This window comes from Xyrauchen texanus, chromosome 29 (genome assembly GCF_025860055.1).
Source record: "Xyrauchen texanus isolate HMW12.3.18 chromosome 29, RBS_HiC_50CHRs, whole genome shotgun sequence".
NCBI lineage: Eukaryota > Metazoa > Chordata > Actinopteri > Cypriniformes > Catostomidae > Xyrauchen > Xyrauchen texanus.
The window spans coordinates 21,083,158-21,104,189 of record NC_068304.1 but is presented as its reverse complement, the minus strand read 5'-3'; the positions used below and the strand labels follow the sequence as shown (position 1 = coordinate 21,104,189).

Here is a 21,032-nt window from a genome sequence, read left to right as displayed (position 1 = left end):
ACATTTTTGTATGTTTTTAATTACTGGATACAGTTGAGAAGGTTTACACATCTGAGGGGGGAGAGGCTGAAATCCCCATTTTGCAAGGTTGGGAGGAATGTTAAATGTTGAAAGTTAAAATTGAGTGTTTGTTATGGGTTATTTTTGAAGGATGCATATGGATTGCATGTGTGGAGTTTGACCATGTTTTACACATGTGAGGACTGGGTATGTAAATTTAGAGTGATTCATATCTTCTTTAATAATTTATAGCCCAGAGTGTTGTCCAATTAAGTGAACATGTGTAGTGCAAATTGTATTGTTTTAAACTGTTATACATGTCCTTAAATCCTGGTTAAAAATAATCAAAAAGCTTTGTACTTTTTGAGAATCGTACTTGGTGTCAAACTTAGAAAATATATTCCAGTTTTCTGAAAATGTTAAAGATTCATTTCGTTTTAAATGTTTTCTTTGCTTGCCTAAAAAAAAACATATCACAGCCTTCAATAACTTGTTGTCCAAGCTGCGGAAGCATATTGAGGTACGTAAACGTTTAATTTCTTGTGAAAGCTTGAAATTATCTGTGCTTTAGTTTCAGTGTGAAGTATGGTCAGTCAAATGATTTATTATGGATTTGCCTGCCAAGTTATATGGGCAGCACGGTGGTGCAGCGGTTAGCACTGTCGCCTCACAGCAAGAAGTTCGTGGGTTCAAACCCTGGTTGCCCCGGCCTTTCTGTGTGGAGTTGGCATGTTCTCCCCATGTCTGCGTGGGTTCTCTCCGGGTACTCCGGCTTCCTCCCACCATCCAAAAGACATGCAGGCTAGGTTAATTGGTGTAAAAAATTGCCCTAGATGTGGATGTGGAGGTGAGTGTGAGTGTATGTCTGTCTATGTGTGGCCCTGCGATGGACTGGCGACCTGTCCAGGGTGTCCCCCGCCTTTTGCCCAATGTTAGCTGGGATAGGCTCCAGCCCCCCGCGACCCTGTACACAGGATAAGCGGTTGACGATGGATGGATATATATATATATATATACACACACACACACACACACACACTGGTGGCGGTATGAATAATAAAAAAAAAAAGTTTGGAATAATGTACAGATTTTGCTCTTGTGGAAAGAGATTGGTACTTTTATTGACCAAAGTGGAATTCAGCTGATCACAATGTATAGTTAGGACATTAATAATGTGAAATATTACTATTACAAATCGATTTTTTTTTTTCAGAACTTCTTAAACTACTTCAAAGAGTTCTCATAAAACAATTGTCCACGTGCAGCAATGACAGCTTTGGATCGAGATCATTGGCATTCTAGCTGTCAGTTTGTCCAGATACTCCTGCTTCCTGTAGCACTTTCCATAGATGTGGCTGTCTTGTCGGGCACTTCTCACGTACCTTACAGTCTAGCTAATCCCACAAAAGTTAAGTATTTAAAAAATAACACTATTTTCCAATTAACTGTTGTCCAATGTCTGTGTTTCTTTGTCCACTCTAACCTTTTCATTTTGTTTTTGTTTCAAAAGTGTCTTTTTCTTTGCAATTCTTCCCATAAGGCCTGAACACCTGAGTCTTCTCTTTACTGTTGTACATGAAACTGGTGTTCAGCAGGTAGAATTCAATGAAGCTGTCAGCTGAGGGCATGTGAGGCGTCTATTTCTCAAACTAGAGACTCTGATGTACTTATCCTCTTGTTTAGTTGTACATCTGTCCTTCCACATCTCTTTCTGTCCTTGTTAGTGCCAATTGTCCTTTGACTTTGAAGAGTGTAATGCTCACCTTTGTGTGAAATATTTGTTTTTTTTTTTGGCAATTTCAAGCATTGTATAGCCTTCATTACTCCAAAACAACGATTGACTGACGACTTTCTAGAGAAAGCTGTTTCTTATTTGCCATTTTGGACCTAATATTTATCTTAAGACATGCCAGTCTATTGCATAGTGTGGCAACTCAAAAACAAACATAAAGACAATGTTAAACTTAATTTAACAAACTAAATAGCTTTCAACTGTGTTTGTTGTAATGGCAAGTGATTTTCTAGTAATAAATTAGCAATTTAGCATGATTACTCAAGGATAAGGTGTTGGAGTGATGGCTGTTGGAAATGGGGCCTGTCTAATCTCTTTTTCTATAGTTCTGAAAGCATGGTTTTTTACTCTAATTTTATAACCAAAAAAAAAAAAAAAAGAAAGGCTCCTAGCAAGGTGTACTGTATTCATTGAATGTGACATACAATCACAATTCACAATGTTTAGTGATGGTAATATTAAAATTCTACACAAAAATTGAATAATGTGTTAACATGACTCTGGGCAGTACTTGCCCCTGAAGTACTATGAATATTACATCTTTCTCCATATACATCAGTTTTCATAAATTTATAAATAGCCCCCAATTGTGCCACATTACTCACAGGTGCATATATCATTGTTTGAAACGCAATCCGAATTTGTCTGTATTAATAACCTTAATATATCAGTGGAGTGCAGAGTGTGATGGATTAAAGGCCCCATATATTGCATGCAGAGCTGATTAATTTGTGCTTTGGAGGTTCCCGCAGCTCTCTTTCCCTCCTAATGAATGTGCACAGCCAGCATAGACACTGTTGCCTCCATGACCTTTCTGTTTGAGTGCCAGGCCATCTGTCTCCCTGTGTGACTCTGCACACACAGACTTGCTCCTAACCTGCCGTCAGCACTCAACTGGACAATGCTATTGTCACGATTCCTTGTTGTCTGCCCCGTGTTTTCCGTTTCACCCTTCACTGATCACATTCCATGTCATGTTTTCCTTGTTGTCCGCCCCGAGTCTCACTGTCCTTGTAGAAAACTACAATTCCCACAATTCCCGGCCTCCCTCACTGCCTGCACTCATCTTTGTTCTCACCTGTGTCTCATTTAGTCTTTATTGTGTCCTTGTGTATTTAAACCCTGTTTGTTCCTCCATTCCCTTGTCGGTCGTTGTATGTGATGTTCCATGTTTCCAATGTTTTATGCCTGCTCTTGTTCCCATGTTTGATTGTTCGTGGATGTTTCGTGTTCGTGTGTTTATTTTCTGTCACGAATGGTGTGGAAGCAGGACAAGACAGACGAGAGGTGCAGATCCAAACGCGGTTTTATTAAATAATAAGAGGAACACAAAACACTGGAACAAATTTAAATGGTACATGATGGGAAAAGTAACTCAAACACAAACTAACACACGGGTGAAAAGAACACTAACACTGGAACAAATTAAAGGTCCACGATGGGAAAATGAATTAAACACACGAACACGAAACATCCACGAACGATCAAACAAGGGAACAAGAGCAGGCATAAAACATTGGAAACATGGAACATCACATACAACGACGACAAGGGAATGGAGGAACAAACAGGGTTTAAATACACAAGGACACAATAAAGACTAAATGAGACACAGGTGAGAACAAAGATGAGTGCAGGCAGTGAGGGAGGCCGGGAATTGTGGGAATTGTAGTTTTCTACAAGGACAGTGAGACTCGGGGCAGACAACAAGGAAAACATGACATGGAATATGATCAGTGAAGGGTGAAACGGAAAACACTGGGCAGACAACAAGGAATCGTGACAGCTATAGATGTGTCATCCTTACTTTTTACTCAAACATGAGTCTATTTCAGTAGAAACCTTTACTCACCCTCATGTCTTTACAAACCTGTAAAAAAAAAGGTGTTATTTATAGCAGAATGTTCAAGCATCTCTTTTCCACACAATGAACATGAATTATATCCATGGCTGTCAAGCAAGATTTTCTGTGAATAAAGACTGAAATTTCAGTTTGTTCCTCACACAACGCTATTTTAAATGGCTTCATAGCACACAAATAAATCTACTTTTATGCTTTTTTTGTTATTTTTGGTGCTTGACAGCCCCTGGACCCCATCCACTTTCATTGCCTGGAAGTGAACAGCTTGGACATTCTGCTAAGATTCTCCTTTTGTGTTCTACAGAAGATATAGTTTGGGTTAACTATACCTTTAAACCAAGATTTGTAAAGGTGCAATAGAAGAACACCATGAGAAGTATGAAGATTTTCACACCAATGGGATTAGCTGTCGAAGAGCTTTGGACATCAGAGCAAATTCAATTACATATTCCAACCTAATTTATTAATGCAAGACAGGTGTGGCAGTTTCATATTGTGCCTTGCTTTTTATTACATGTATGGCCACCTTTATGACACAATATTACACACAGTAAAGCTTTTTAGTCCTGAATCTGCTCAAGTAATAGATTTAAAATGATACCCTCTGATATGTCAGGTTTCATTTTGTGGTGTATGTGCATATGTCAAGCATAAAATCTGCCAAGGAAATGTGATCTGTAAGCCATAGTCTTATGTCTCAGCCTTAATAAAAATGACACATTGGTTGTTTATGGTAAGACAGTTGGTCTTACTGCTTCCCACAGAGTGACGTTTCATAACGGTGACAGGTGGTATTGGTGAGGTGGTACGGGGGAGGGAGGCAGACAGGTGGTGCGCATTTGGGTGTGTTAAATCTGCTCTTCTGTGGCAGGGAGCAGTCTCAGCTCCAAGCTGCAGGAAATGTCAGCTAATGTGAGTTTCACTCAGGAGGTTATACAAGAAAGCAATCTCAGGGGAGACAGGAGAATCAAGGAAGAAAGAGAGAGAGGAGGAGGACAGGGAAAGTTGGTCCCCCAGGGGACCTGGTAGTCTGTCTGCTGGGCAAAGTTTCCACCTGGAGTAAATTAATACGGTTGCGGGAAAGGTGACACTGTCCTCCATTGCTGTTGTGTTTCTTCTCTAATGATTCATCTGTATGTATGAAAGTAAGGTACACTTGTGTGTGGCTCAAGTGACTTGAGGCAAATGATCATCAGACACTGATCCAAGACATTGCTTCAAAACTTAAATTCTTAACCCTCTAGTTCCGAGTCAAATCTCTAGTTACAGATGTAAAGACTTTAAGTCTCAAGTCACAGGGTTTAAGTTGAGATGACGTTGAATTGAGTTCAGAACGTAGGCCTCAAATCTAATTAATTAGATAATACAAATAATACAAAAACAATAACAAATATATTGCGGCTTAAATTATTATGTTTTTTTTAGACCACTGGTTTGATCCAGACAACTGAATCAGCTCTTCTTAATGCATCTGGATATATTGGCACACTTCTACATCATTTGATCCTCATTGATAAATTACAGCTAACATTATCAACAGAAAGTGTACACAAAAAAATCTATTTTTAAATTAAATTCTGTCTATTGTATGCTTTTCATGCACGGTCAAAACGTGACTTTAACTGTGCCAGGAAAATACGTTTTGTGAATAAGGTGCAATCAATAATGAGACAAATTTACATGAAAAGGTTGTTTGAAATGACAATTATTTCATTAAAATTCTCACAGTGCAGCTGTCTGAGTGCATATATAAAGCCTGTTTAAACTGGATTGGGGTGGCAAGTGAATAAGACGCAGGTTTTTGTGTTGAAATACCGCGCACAAAAACAACTGTTGAATTCGCACCTGAGAATTACCTCCGATTTTCACAGTGAAGTCCTCAGCAACCATACAGTTCCTTGCAGCCAGGTCTCGATGGACAAACTTGTTGGCATTAAGGTATGCCATCCCGACCGCTATCTCACCAGCCATCTGAATCATCTTCTTCAGCGGGGGAAGAGCCTGCATTCAACACATTTGCTTTCTCTACGGAAGACAGCCAAGCTGACTGCAATATAGAGCAGCCTCATCAAGCTGTGAACATGCTTGCTGATCACACATCAGTGCAGAATAGAAATTAGTTAAGATTGGTAATAAACTAATAGATTAGTTTTAATCAGCTAAAAAGTAACAGAGCTAAATTATGGGCTAATAATCAAAGTCATGCAATTCTGCTGTAATAAAAAAGAACTACAAACATTGCTGGGGTGAGTGGCTTGTACAGACAAAAATAATGACATGCTTCAGTACCTCTTTAGAACGGAGAGACCGCAAGTAGCTCTTCAGATCACCACGTGTCATCAGCTCCATTATAACTAGAGTGGGCTGGCCTTGTGAAACCACACCCAGAAGTCGCACCTAAACAAAATGAGTAAAATAACTCAAATCTGCGAATAATTTCCTTTTTGATTGTTGGATGAGTTATAAGTCTATCTTACTACGTAATATCTGGCAAAAGTATTCAGACCCTTAACCAATTCATTATGGTTTACAAACTCAATTAATTGAGCTACATGTTCTGCAAATCTTTGAAATTAATTACTTTGTGCTGTTTTTATGACAATATATATTGTCAATATTAAATTGTATTAAATGTTTTTTTTAATTAAGCTATTTGCATAAGCATTCAATCCCTGTGTTTAGACTTTAAAATGTTATTGCAACAAAAGTCTTAAAATGTCATTAAAATATGGGGATTGATTACATTTTGGACTACACTTAGGATTTGAACACTTTGTAAGCATTTATATTACAGAGGTCATTTTAAACTTGCATTACTTAAAAAAAATTAAAATAAAAAAAAAGTAAAGAATCTGCTAAAATAACCACTCTAACAGGCATAAACTGACTGAATCTATCTGCTTTTCTGAAAGAAAAAGAGGGACGAGATGATATCATTTTTTGTGGCAATCAACATTATGCCACAAGTTCTGTCAATCGAGCTTAACTTGAACCTTAACTGGATTATTCCTATAATGAACTAAAATGATCATATGTTCCACTTAATAGTACAGAAATCCATACTGCAAATTGTCATTATCATTAATTGTGCTCTCTTCCTTACCACATGGTGACAGTTGAATTCCTTCATGACTGAGGCTTCGTTCAAGAACTCGATACGTTCACGCATACTGGCTGATTCATTTACAGTCTTGATGGCCACTCTGGTCTCTGGTTCATCTTTGACGATTCCCTTTGCGATGCCCTCATACACCATACCAAAGGAGCCCTGGCCCAGCTCACGACACATGGTGATCTTTTCCCGTGCCACTTCCCATTCATCTGGTACATACACTGAGGTCGCAGAAATACAGAGGGCTTAACACCTTTGAACAGGTTATGCAATGCAGCACACAGGACAGTAGCAATGACAAATCATACGGTTGGCATAACTCAGACAATAAAGAAAAAGTTACATGATGACTTCATGACTTAATTAGGCAAATTATTCCTAAAGCACCAAATAATTCAATTTAAGTTCATAATTCAAAAATAATAATAATAAAAAACTATTAAAAAATATTTGCAAATTATATATGAATATATAATATATTATATATTATAAGATATATTTTATATTAATCTTGTTTTAAAAATGTTATGATAATTTAATTAAGAAACAAGACAAAATTCTGATTGAGAAAATGCTTTTTTACAGTGTTAGGACTATTTTCAGAACAAAGTTGACAATACGCACTTTCAAAAGGACTGAAGTATTCAGGGTTCACAGAAGCATAGAGTACGCCGTTTCCTAACCTGTCATTATTCCTGTTGGTAAAAGGAAACATTATACACAAACACAATGAAAAAAGTACTTTATTTTAATTGATTTTAATAGAAGAGACATTAACCTCTTTTTGGTGACAAAGATGACAACAGTGATCACTGATGCGAGGAACAACACCACAATAATAGGGATGATGATGGCCAGGTAGATGGCGTTATCATGATTTCCTGTAAGAGAGAAGGACAATCATGCAGAATTAAAAACCACAAAATTAACATTAGGTACATTACTGTAACAATGCATACAATGGGCATGGAGGAGGCGGGGACTGGGTGAACAAAACATGTTCGCTCTTGAGAACCCCAATCACCTTTGCTTTATTCAGAAACGGTCAATGAAAACTGGCGAGTGGAATTTGTATGCCGCTCTCCACCCCGGACATACGGGTTTATAAGGAGATGCATGCACCACTCATTCAGACTGTGTTTGTTTGTCCCATCACCTTGTTTTCTGCTGCTGGAATTACAGCACATATCAGGAGTCACCCTCGCACAGTCGAGTGTTGTGATTCCCCTGGGTGCTTTGGCGGCTGAGTCTGTGTAAAAAACAGATGGATGGCAGCGGCGAGTACTTCCGGACATCGTGCTCTTCCTCCTACCTGGGTTTCAGCACCACTGTGGCAGACTCTTCCTTCCTTACCAAGGAGGAAGTGGGAACTGGAGTGAACAATCAACAGAACTTTAATTTTAAACTCAAATTTAAACAGTACAATGAAACATAGATACACACACACAGACACATGCATCTCTCTCTCTCTCCTCAACTGCTGTCTCCAGCTTATCCTTAACCCCTCCCGGCTGATTAGGTCAATTCAAATCCGGACATACATCCAATCATATATAATATTACCACTGTAGTAACATGGGATTCTTTAAAATACTTTGAAGCACCATGCAACTATAGAATTGTGTATAAATAGTTGTATATCAAAGTACCATGGTATTACCATCTGATACCATCAGAAATCACATTGTTAATGCCTAGATGTGCTCACGCACGCACGCACGCACACACACACACACACAAAAGGAATTTGTCCTCTTATCAAAAGCTTCAAGTATAAACAGAAATACAACAGCTAGACACAGAATTACAGGATAAGATTAATAATATTCTGTATGTAAGGGAAATATTTTTTTAATCCTTTCATTCACATTGAACTTTTTGCATATGTATTTTCAATTGTTTTCAACTCCTAACAAATGAATAGCAAAAAAAACGAAACATTTTTACAATCAGAATTTATTACTCGATGCTTACAAGCAAAGTGTGACAACTGTTTCAAAAATCGCATGCCCGAAGCAGTGTGTGAGTCTGAGCTTCACCCCATCAGGCCTTCAGAATTTCCACAGAATCCCTCAACACTGCAGTGAATAGGCATCTAAAGTCAGATTGAGATTCATCAGCCAATCAGATTGATTTATTTGTTTTTGGTGGGTATGGTATTTAGGATATGTCCCAGTCCAGCCCTTCTAGCTGGCCTTGAGTGACCCAACCACACTTTAAGTGATGTACGTAATTTGAAAGTGAAGAGCATGAGATCTTGCTGATGAGTTGGCTGTCATCAATGCTGGTATTGTCATTGAGAAAGAGATTCAATGCTGCGTTCACACCGGACGCGAATAGCGCGTCAGGCGCGAGTGATTTCAATGTTAAGTCAATGAAAAGACGCGTTACGCGCGTAAAAAAATTCCTGCGGCCCGAATGAGGCGTAGAGCGCGGCGCGGTAAAAAACACAGGACAGGTTAATTACTTTTGGAGGCTGGCTCCATTTATCATCAAAACAAAAATAAATAAATAATTTAACCTGATATACTACCATGGAAAACCTGACATTTTTAAAAAGTCTCAACTTAATAAATGTGCATGTTGTGGACCTGACATCCTGGAACTGGGGCTGACAACCTGGGAAAAAAAATACAAAATATAATAATAATGGACTATTTTTAGATAGTTTAGCTCTTTATAGGTTTGTGGGTGGCTCTTAAAAGAGCCGTTGTGGGGAAGTCATGAGGAGGACTTCAAACGCTACTCCATCGGCTGCCATGGTACTGCTCCCTCCGCCGAGAAGTGTGCCATGAAGACATCCCTCACCCGGAGTGCCTCTCTGGAGGAGTTGTTGGCCGCAACCCGACCCAGACCTGGCAGTGGCTCCTCTCCAGCATGTGCCGCGCCCCTCGCTGGTGGACCCAAGTACGGCGACGACGACCCATACGCCGCTGTTCTGCTCTCCAGAGCAAATAAAGAGCGGTGACTCTCTCCACGAATGCTCGATCAACACCAGCCATCTTGTAAAAAGATGGCCGTCATCGGATTTCGCCTCCGACGCGCGTCACGCGCGTAAATTTCGCTTCAAACTTTTGTTTTTTACGTGCGTCAATTTCACTCTTGACGCGCGAATGGATTCAAAGTGGTCAAGCGTATAACTAGACGCGGTAGGCGCGAATTTGACGCGTCCGGTGTGAACGTAGCATGGATTTAAAAACCTGAGATGTCTGCATGATCATGCGATTAATAAATTAAACAGGAAAGGAGGACTGATTTTCACTTTAAGTACTTTTTGCATTGTTATAGCAACATTAGGAGTTACTAAGTGTAAATTAGGCTGCTTGAGCATTCAGAGTCGGATCAAGTTTTGAAAAGTAACCATGTACCCTGACGAAACAAAATGTATTGCAAGCTAAATTTAAATTGCAAATGTTATTAGAGAGCTTTTTCTTGGTATTACACCTCCGTGGTTCTGGCTCTCGTTCGTGGACCTGTTTTTAAAATGTCAATTGGTATTATTAGTAGACTGCCATGTAATGTATGATGGGCATACAGCGTCTTATTCATTGTGAAACAGTGCTTTCTTAATGGCATGAATTGCACTGATGGCCTAGACTTAAATTGTATGTGACGTGGCTGATGTAAGTGGAGTTTATAATACAGAAATGTGCAAATTAAATTACATTTAAATGGGTTTGTAGAGGTAGTAGTATAAATATGAAAAATAAAATGTAAAAATTGTGATTTTACATGTTGAACACATGGGTTTGTATAGGTAGCATGTCTAAATATGAATAAAAAATTTTTTTTTACGTGTAAATACGTCATGTACCTAACCTATAACTGTATACAGTATTGCACTAAACTGTAATATACTGTACCATGGCTTTGCAAAATGTCATGTGAATACATCTTTTAGGTGCTTCTGCGGTAAAAAAATATTAGCTTAAAAGTAGCTTGCCTAACACTGATTTGAGCTAATTACTAATACCCGTCTTTTCTAGGTTGTAAATGACCAAAGAGTCAACATTCTCCACCTTTGACCAGCCCTGACCAGTAGGTGGTAATATACACGCCAAAAAAAGAAGAATGTGGAAGTCAAAGTAAAAGTGGAGATTTACAGTGAAAAGGGAATATTATTTGTGCCGTGATGATGCACGGCTTGTGCTGAATCAGCAGATCAGCGGCCACGCCCTCCTCCTCATCACAACTGCCTTTCTGTGCTTTTTGGAGCTTCAAAGTTCTGGTCACCATTCGCTTGCATTGTATGGACTTACAGAGCTGAGAAATTCTTCTGAAAATCTTTGTGTTCTGCAGAAGTCATACACATCTGAGATGGCATAAGGAAGAGTAAAAATTTTTGGGATGAAATATTCCTTTAAGCATCGTCCTTGAAATTGATACTGAAATTTAACTCAAAGACAGAGTAAACAGTCAAAAAATCCACATCTCTATTTATTTTGTATCTTAAGTTACTGACTACTTATGGACAGGTTATTACATAATAAAGAAACACTGAATGCATTTGGTCAGGTGGACCATTAACATTAACTTTTAATGGTAAAAATTTACTTAAACATAAAATTAAGTGGTTTTCAACAAAACAAACAGAAGACATACACACACAGCTTGTGCGTCTCTCTCTCTCTAACTGATGTCTCCGGCTCCCCTTATCTCTCTTTCCCGCTGATTAGGTGACTCAGCACCGTTCGTGCACCCTCACGGACTGGCCACACCCTCCTCCTCATCACACTCATGTACACACATACTCACAAAATCTTTATCAAGTTGTGTGCCTCGTGTAATCTCTTATCTTTCCCCAAAAGCAACCTGCCATCATAATCGGCAGTTATAGCAGCCCCTAATCTGCAGAGGAAGGCTAAACTGATCTGATGGCTATCACTACAAATCACTCAAATCACACAGAGAGTCACCACACACACCAAATCCCCAAACTACTGAGAATGTACTACTCAAATCCTAGAAATACAGGAAAAAAGTCTAAGGAGTGCAGTACGCTGAAGCAAAATACAGTTTGAGAAGGTTGTTGTGTTTTGTTACAACATGGTAGCTAGTTTCTAGCTGGTCCAACCTGGTCATTAGCCGGTTGACGAGCTACCAAAAACCAACTTGACCACTAGGTATGACAAGCTGGTAGATAGTTTTTTGCTGGTCTAAGATGGTCTACCAACTTGGATTAGCTAATGACCAGCTAATTACCAACATGGACCTGTGCATAATCAGCTTAGACCAGCTAATAACCAACTTAAACCGGTTAACAACCAACTTTACCAGCTAATGACCAGCTTGGAGCAGATAATTACCAACTTGGACCAGCTAATGATGACTAACTTGGACCAGCTAATGATGACCAGCTTGGACCCGCAAATGATCAGCTTGGTATAGCTTTTGACCAGCTTGGACCAGCTAATGACCAATTTAGACCAATTAATGACCAGCTTTGACCATCTTATTTTGGCAAGCTAATGGCCAGATTGGAATAGCTAGCTAATGACCAGCTTGGACAAGCTATTGATCAATTTAGACCAGCTAATGAATAGCTTGGACCAGCCAATGACCAGCTTGGATTAGCTAATGAACATCTTGGACCAGCTAATGGCCAACTTGGACCAGCTACCAACTTGGAATAGCTAGCTAATTACCAGCTTGAACCAGTTAATGACCAATTTAGACCAGCTAATGAACAGCTTGGACTAGCCAATGACCAGCTTTGATTAGGTAATGACCTGCTTGGACCAGATAATTACCAACTTGGACCAGCTACTGACCAACTTGGTCCTGCTAATGACCATCTTGGACAAACAAATGACCAGCTTGGACCAGATAATGATCAACTTTACCAGCTAATGAATATCTTAGACTAGCTAATGGTCAGTTTAGACCAGCTAATAACCAACTTGGACCAACGAATGACCAGCTTGGATTAGCTAATGACCATCTTGGACCAGCAAATTAGGTTCAAGGTTCAAGGTTTATTATTTGTCACATACATATTACATACATGTGATGTAATGTAGTGAAATAATTTTTCCTTAGTTCCTCGTCCCACATTGCAACAACAAACAGAACCAAGAATGAACTAAGGATATACACCCACATAATGATAAAAAAAAGAATCAAATATTTAGACTATAAAGAAATATAAGGTAAATAAATAAAATGTAGTAGAAAATATGCAAAATGAGTTAGGTTAGGTTTGTACAATTGTACACAATATACAGAACTCTAAAATGTGCAAAAGTTTTCGTTAATTAAAATTATAATGTAAGCTGTTTTGTGTCTGTGCGAAGCTGGAGTATACAGACTCTCTCAAGTATCCCCATTCAGTAGCCGGATTGCCTGAGGATAAAAACTCCTACTGAGTCTCTCTGTGTTGGTCATCAGGATCAGGTAGCGCTTCCCTGATGGGAGCACTGAAAAGACTATGAATATTAGGGGTGGTTAGAGTCTTTGATAATTCTCCTGGCCCTTGTCTTGCATCGCTGGGTGTGGGTGTCTGTGAGGAAGGGGAGAGTGTCAGGAACTCGGGGGTGATGCAAGGTCAAGGGAACTGAGCTCGGGGAAAATGGGGAATGTGGACCCAATGTGGTGGCCCTACGTTTACTAAAGACCTCCTGGAGATTATGATAAACAGGGGGAAATGCAGGTGGCATGACAGGTGAGACCCCATTCTAGGACTGTGTTGGTGGACCAGTCAGTATGGGGATTATGCTGCAGAAGCCAGGGGTGACCAAGGACTAAAGGGAAGTTGGGAGTCTGAATGAGATGGAAAACCATTTCCTCCTGGTGTTGAAAAATGGAAAGACGAAGAGGAAACGTCTGATGTGTTATCTCTCCATGGCCCAAAGGTCATCCATCCAGAGCAGTAACAGCCAGAGGAAACGATAAGGATTCACAGGGAATACAGAGCTTCTTAGCCAGGGAAAAGTCCATGAAATTTCCAGCAGCACCTGAATCCACCCAAGCCTGCATGGAGTGGATATGATCATACCAGGAAAGTGTGACTGGGAGGAATAATCCTGAATTGGTGAGGGGAGAGGTTAGGGATGCTCCTGTCACAGACCTTCCCTGTCTGCACAGGATGTGGCTTTTCCCGAGAGCTCGGGACAGGCAGCTCGAAAGTGCCCTGTTAGGCCACAGTAAAGGCAGTGCCGCTCCCTCACGTGACAGTCACGTTCAGCAGGGGAAATCCTGGTACTTCCCAGCTGCATAGGTTCGGGGGGTTCTTGGAAGACTTGGGCCAAAGGGCGTACAGGGGCTGGGCTCACAAGCTGATGGCTACACACTCTCTCTCTTAGCCGGTTGTCCAAGCGGATGGCCATATCTATGAGTACCTCAAGACTGTCAGGTGGGTCTTTGGTGGCAAGCTCATCCTGGATAGCCTGGATGACCGTTCTGATAGCAAATGATAAGGGCCTCTTTGCCCCAGCCACTTGTTGCTGCGATGGTGCGGAACTGAATGGCATACTCCGCCACGCTACGATTGCCTTGCTTGATGGACAGAAGCTCCTTCGAGGCTTCTCGGCCTTGGAGAGGATTGTTGAATACTCGTCTACATTCCTCAACAAACGAGGCATAACTGGAACAGAAGGGACTGCGTGTCTCCCAGGCGGCTGTGGCCCAGGACAGGGCTCTTCCAGAGAGGAGGGTGATAATATAAGCAATCTTGGCTCTGTCAGAGGGAAAGGATAATGGCTGCAACTCAAAAGTAAGGGCACACTGAGTGAGGAAGCCATTACAAGCACTAGGGCCTCCTGAGAAGTGCTGAGGTGGAGGTAATCTGGGTTCAGCCAAAGGACTGGGGCTAAGTGACCCTGACTGATGCACAAGGACTGAGGCTGGATCAGGGGAGGTAGGCAGTCGCCGAAAAATCTCTTATAGAGAGGTCAGGATGTCAGACAGCAGGCCATCATGTTTAGTCATCAGGGTAGCATGCTGAGCTAAGGCGGCCCCCTGACGGACAACTGCCTCGAGAAATTCCTGTGAACTGGACGAATCTGCTCAGTGTTTTCTGTCAGGAACTCGGCAGTGTCGCAAGGTCAAGGGAACTGAGCTCGGGGAAAATGGGGAATGTGGATCCAGTTGCAGATATGAGAGCATAGTCAGGTAATACACTAAATGTCTTTTAATTAGTCCAGAAGGTAATTCCTCTAGTGGCCAAAACTAGTCCATAAACCTAACAGAGAGAAGTCCTGATTGCCTTCTCCGCTGTCCTCACCACTCTGGACAACGCCTTTCGATCCTGGGCCATGGTGCCTCCGAACCAGACAGTGATGCTCACTGTGAGAAGACTCTCCACAGCCCCAGTGTAGGAAGCCCTCAGCACCCTATGGGAGACTTTGGACCTGGCCAGGCATCATAGGTGTTAGAGACGCTGACGTGCCCTTGCCACTGAGCTGTTTGTGTGTGTTGTCCGGGAGAGGTCTTCTGTGAGGTGGACCCCAAGGTATTTGAAGCTGCTCACCCTCTAAACTGTGGACCCGTTGATCATCAGAGGACTGTAGTTCCTCACCTGCTTCCTCCCATAATCAATATCCATTTCCTTGGTCTTGGTAACATTCAGGGAGAGGTTGTTATTGTAACTAACATTGTTAGTGATGAGGCCTACCATCACTTTGTCATCAGTAAACTTCACCAACTTGTTGGAGTTTTGTTTGGCCGAGCACTAATTGGTGTAGGGGGGGGCTCCAGTGCTGAGGGTGAGCAGGGGGGGCTCCAGTGCTGAGGGTGAGCATGGAGGAGGTGCAGTTTTCCATCCTGACCACCTGGGGGTGTCTGGTTAGGATGTTAGGACCTGACGTCTCGAGTTCAGCCCCAGGTTCTGGAGCTTTTTGCAGAGGTGTTAGGGGACGATGGTGTTAAAGGCAGAGCTGTAATTTATAAACAGCATCCACACGTAGTTCCTTTTCCTGTGGTCCAGATGGGAGAGGGTAGTGTGTAGGGTGTGATTAATGGCATCATCTGTGGACCTGTTGGACTGGTATGCAAACTGTAATGGGTCCAGGCAACTGGGGAGGGAAGTAGAAGCAGAAGTAGGTTCTGACCAGTTTTTAAAAGCACTTCATCACAATAGAAGTGAGTGCTACAGGACGATAGTCATTCATGGAAGCAGGACGGGCAGTTTTAAACGGGCCTTAAAACATGTGGGAACAACACATTGGTTGAGGGAGAGGTTATAAATGGTAGTGAAGACTGGTGCTAGTTGGTTAGCACAGACTTTTAGCACTCGTCTGGGGAAGTTGTCCGGTTCATATGCTTTTCTTGTGTCAACTTTGTATAGCAACTTCCAATTACCAGCTCGGTTTAGCTAATAGCTAATCGGATTAGCTAATGATAAGTTTGGACCATCTAACGACCTGCTTGGACTATCTACTGACCAGATTAGACCAACAGTTAATGGTCAGTTCAGACCAGCTAATAACCAACTTGGATCAGCTTGGATTAGAAAATGATCAGCTTGGACCAGCAAATGACCAGCTTGGATAAACTAATGTCCAGTTTGGACCAGCAAATGATCAGCTTGGACCAGCTATTGACCAGATTAGACCAGCTAATGGCCTGCTTGGACCAGCTACTGACCATTTTGGACCTGGTAATGACCAGCTTGGACTAGCTAATGGCCAGATTTGACCAGATAATGATCAACTAAGACCAGCTAATTATCAATTTGGACCACCTAATGACCATTTTAGACCACCTTAGAGCAACTTGGACAGCAAATGACCAGCTTGGACCAGAAAATAACTAACTTTACCCAATAACCATCTTAGATGTTCCAGTTGCATAAAACGGTTTTAGACTAGCCTTACAAATTAGTTGTAAAAATGTTGCTCTTTACTTTTTCAGTCAGTTGCATAAAAACTTAGATCCCTCTAATTTAAGGCCAGAATGTAAGCTTGCAAACCCCCTAGGGCTAGGCTAACTTCTGTTTACATTCCATGTTGCCATGGAAAGTAATTGTCAACTGAGCAAGCGGAGGCTTGAGTTCAAACTTTGATTTATTTGATGGTAACAAAAAATTTAGGTTAAAATAACAAAATTTGTTCATTAGAATATATTTTGAAGCATTGAATTCTTCCAATAAGCAAACATATTAAGCGAAGGGAAACTGTGCTGAGCGCCCACCGTCGGCCATTTCTTTTAAGTCATGCAGTGTCTTACTTTTCCTGCAATGCAAATTAGACTTAGTCCTCCTAAAGACAGCTGTGAGCTTGTTTTATGCAACATGCTTTCTCATGCGTCTTTTATTAGCAGTCCAGATCTTGTGCACTTGGCATCTATTAGAGAGTGTTTGTGGATGTGAGTGTGTGTATACTTAACCCCTAACTGTTTTTACCATTGTCTGAGTCATTACAGTGCATTGATGTTGGATAATAGCGGTTCATTGCAGATCCTTGGTCCTGCATTGCGTGGTTTTGTATTAAGCTAGATCATGCTGTGTGACATGCATTATGATTCACAAAATCATAAATATGTTTTAAATTAAGCTGTACCTGTGCCTGACTTGTATATATTGCTATTATTCTTTTAGAAAGAAAACAAAATTGTACATAAGTAGAGCTAGGTGATAGCTACAGCAATTATATCTAGATATTTATATTGTTTTAACAATATTAAATATAAATCTTGATATTTTGGTATTTGCTCTGAAATGGCTTAAAGGGTGATTTATTTTGTAATCTGAGGAACTATAATTTCAACCATTGTCACAAAGTACAAGGTAGATTCAAAATGTCTAGTGCATGCAGGAAAATAGTAAATATCCAGGTAAGAATAACCAAGGAATGATTTCCATAATATACAGTAGTTCATTAAATGAACACAAGAATGAATGTTAAATAATTTTCATTTAGATGCAACACTATAACAATATAATAATAAACCCATATTTACCCACATGTAGTTTTACTAAAACATTTTAAAACATGAAAAATTGGACTTTCCTGAATAGTCATAGTTTAAACTGATTCATGGAAATTGAACATAACAGCTACTCTAATTATTACAATTTTTTATTTTTTTTTTGCTGGATCCGAGATCCTATAAACACATCTTTGTCGTTCTTTGTCTTATACAAGTCCCGAGACAAAGAAAGATCATGAAACTACATTAAAATCATTGCAATATTTACAATGTTGCTTAAGTTTATATTGAATATATTGTGATTATTTAATATACAGTATATTGCCCAAAGATCTCTATTTATAAAATGTACAGTAGCCTACTTATCTAAAATGTACCAAAGAACATGTAGGTATATTTGTATGTGGTTTTTAGACACAAGGAAAAAAACACAAGCTTTGTCACAATGTCAACATCATCTCCTTACAGGTGGGAGCAATTACAAGTGTTGGCCGATTGTTGTCATGTCTACCATGTCCCCACTGAAAGCCCCTGTGTATTGCAGACAGCATTGGCGAAACCAAGCCTGAGCATCTTATAACCACATGGTGCCTGTGCAGTCAGTTGATTTGATGTTGCTTCACATTCTCATTCATGCCTAAGCATCATAATGCAGGCTTACCATACATCTGAACGCTTGTTATCCGTTTAGCCTCTTTTAACAGTAAAGCTCCCAATACGCCACACCGACCAACAAGTCAAACCAACCAACCAGGGGAACGAAAGATTACATTTAAAGCCTTGCCAATTAGAGGTGCTTGCTTCGTGTCAGTAGAGTAATTTAATGATTAATTTATAGTTACATTTTTCACCCCTGATAATGAGGGAGAATGCATTACAACCTAATAATATTACAAAACAGTGGCAAATACAGCTTGGCGCTTTCACAAAAAACAAAACAAAAAGAGGACGGCAAAAGCGTTTCTGGCTTGTCACATCAATTACACACTGCCATCCGAAATCACGCTACAAATAAAAGGGAGAGGGGAGGAATGTGACAAAAAAACTAAACAAATCTGGAATCATTCCAAGCATGCACAATTGTGTATTATATAAGATAAGCAGACCAATTATAATAAGTCATTACACTCACTGGCAAACATAGCATTCAGTTGTCATGCTGCTTTTGTTGGAAACTGTCAGTTCCCCCCTCTCTTTACACATGGCTGCCCATGCCTGGTGGATTGTAACCATGTGGCACTGATGGCCCCCAGTGCACACACACAGATGCGGGGACACAAGCTTGATCTATTTTCACCGGCCTTGGGGTCTGTTTCACACCCCCCCTCAGTGTTGACAACAAAACTAACAAGTGGAGGTGAAACTAGAGACGGGCTGCCATTGCTTGACCTCCTCTGCTCCTGAGCATCTTGTTAAGTTACAACACACACGTTACAGGGAGGGGGAGCAATGCCTGTGAAAACAAACCAGACAGGAGATGAGAGTGAATATGAAATGTGCCTTTGCATCAGTTCCATTTCACTTTATGTACTGAATGTATGTTACAGATTATAAAGTATCCTTCAACTGTCACTCCAACTGAACAGCTTAAGTACTTGTACATTTTGTAGATTGTTTAATATGCTTTTTGTTGTGTGTATGTAGTGTATATATGTGCTAATTATGTCTATAATGTGGATACTGTGTTTCATGTATATTGTGCATTTTGTGTACACTGTGCACTGCGAGTACATTATGTATTTTGTCAGAATGAGCGTGTGTATATTGTGTATAATGTGCATAATGTGCTTATTATGTGTATAATGTGTGTGGGTGATTCTTCAACCTTGTGTTTGCCATGTGAATTTCTAGAAAGTAAAAAAAAAGAATTATAATAAAACTAAAATTATGTAATTTAATTTGTCTACTTAAATTATATTAAGTAGAGGAGATTTTGTGTTCAACAGAATTCCGTGGTGGAAATGACAGTTTTGAAATGATTTTATTTTTTAAATAAAATGGCCAATTCCTTCTCTTGCTAAGGCTAATTTATAGCTAATATTTTATTTATTCTAAATAAACACAATTAAATAATATTTTCACACTATTTAAAAAATTGGGCAAAATTGCAGCTTGATTGGAAATGACGGCCAATGAGAACATTCTGCTCATAAGTGATATTTACATTGCATTTCCTGTTTTCTTCAAACATTACTTCTCATATTTCTCATATACCTTAAGCAAGCTCTTCACTGACACTTTTGTCGACTTGGTTAACATGTACACTAATAATAATAATAAAAAAGCTTTATTAGGGGACACATTTTTGGTGTGGTGAAAATGCCGCCACAACTGTGGGACAACTGCAATTTTTGAAGAAGAAAAAAAATGTTTTCACACATTAAATATTGAAATGGTTTATGACTAATTTACTCTTTGTTTATAATATCATATTTTGAATTATGTAATAATATGGATTTTTTGTATGGATTTTCATAGTTTAATATTGAAAATGTGGGTCAGGGACAAGGACTAAAACACTCAAATCCATACATAAAAGGCATTTAAACAGTACCAAAAATAAATGATGATGGCCTGGAAATATTTTCTAAGTCCTTAGTTGTCCTTAATTATTAGTTCTTAATTTGACATGCAAATAACAAAAATCTAAAGTTTAAATCTGTTAGTTTTACTGAAAATTAACCCCCAAGACATGAAATTGCCCAAAGTTGAAGTAACACCCGTAAACTGAACGCAGTGAGTATATTGTGTATTCTGTACATCTTGTATATTGTCTTATTCTGTCAATACATAAAAGCGATGTCAGTGAACCACGCACCCATGTGTCTGACTCACTATTTCACTCATGTATATGGTGAAGTGACAATAAAGTGATTTGATTTGAGAGAGAAAGAGAAAGAGTATGGATGACACAAATGCGTGGCAGTGAGAAATGAAACTAAATTAATAGATCTTTTTTTTTTCAATTAAACGATTTGTCTTAATTGAAAATTCATTGGTTGTGTGTGATCATTAGGCACAGCTGAGCAGCACGGATATGAGAGTGTGTGTGACCCTGCACCCTGATACTGGGGATAATGAGACTCATTTCAGGCTGGGGAATGAAGTGCATGATGGGGTATGGGATAAGCTGAGTCTGTCTCACACACACACACACACACACACACACACACACACACACACACACACACACACACACACACTCATCTGACCTCTCTCTCTGGAAATGAGCTCCACACTCCAAGCTCTCATGGGTAATAATATATGGAACGGCCCATGATGACAGTTAATTTGAAACTATCTGGCTACTCTACACTCCCCAGCCTGTCTGTCTGTCTCTCTCTCACCCGCTTCTTCCTTTGTCTCTTTCATGCTTCCCATCTCTCTCTCCCAATGCTCCA

The 21,032-nt window shown here is 39.9% G+C and overlaps 1 protein-coding gene across 1 annotated transcript in view; it reads right to left on the bottom strand.

Moving 5' to 3' along the window:
• Nucleotides 1-14,090, bottom strand: part of LOC127623017 (insulin-like growth factor 1 receptor) — a 40,593-nt gene extending 26,503 nt beyond the window's left edge. Inside the window, exons 1-6 of the mRNA XM_052097234.1 lie at nucleotides 13,832-14,090; nucleotides 7,544-7,646; nucleotides 7,390-7,460; nucleotides 6,757-6,986; nucleotides 5,931-6,050; nucleotides 5,510-5,654 (exon numbers count right to left, since the gene is read on the bottom strand). Of these exons, the coding sequence (XP_051953194.1) occupies nucleotides 5,510-5,654; nucleotides 5,931-6,050; nucleotides 6,757-6,986; nucleotides 7,390-7,460; nucleotides 7,544-7,646; nucleotides 13,832-14,090 (928 nt within the window). The remainder of the gene's footprint in view (nucleotides 1-5,509; nucleotides 5,655-5,930; nucleotides 6,051-6,756; nucleotides 6,987-7,389; nucleotides 7,461-7,543; nucleotides 7,647-13,831) is intronic.
• Between the last annotated feature and the right edge of the window lie 6,942 nt (nucleotides 14,091-21,032).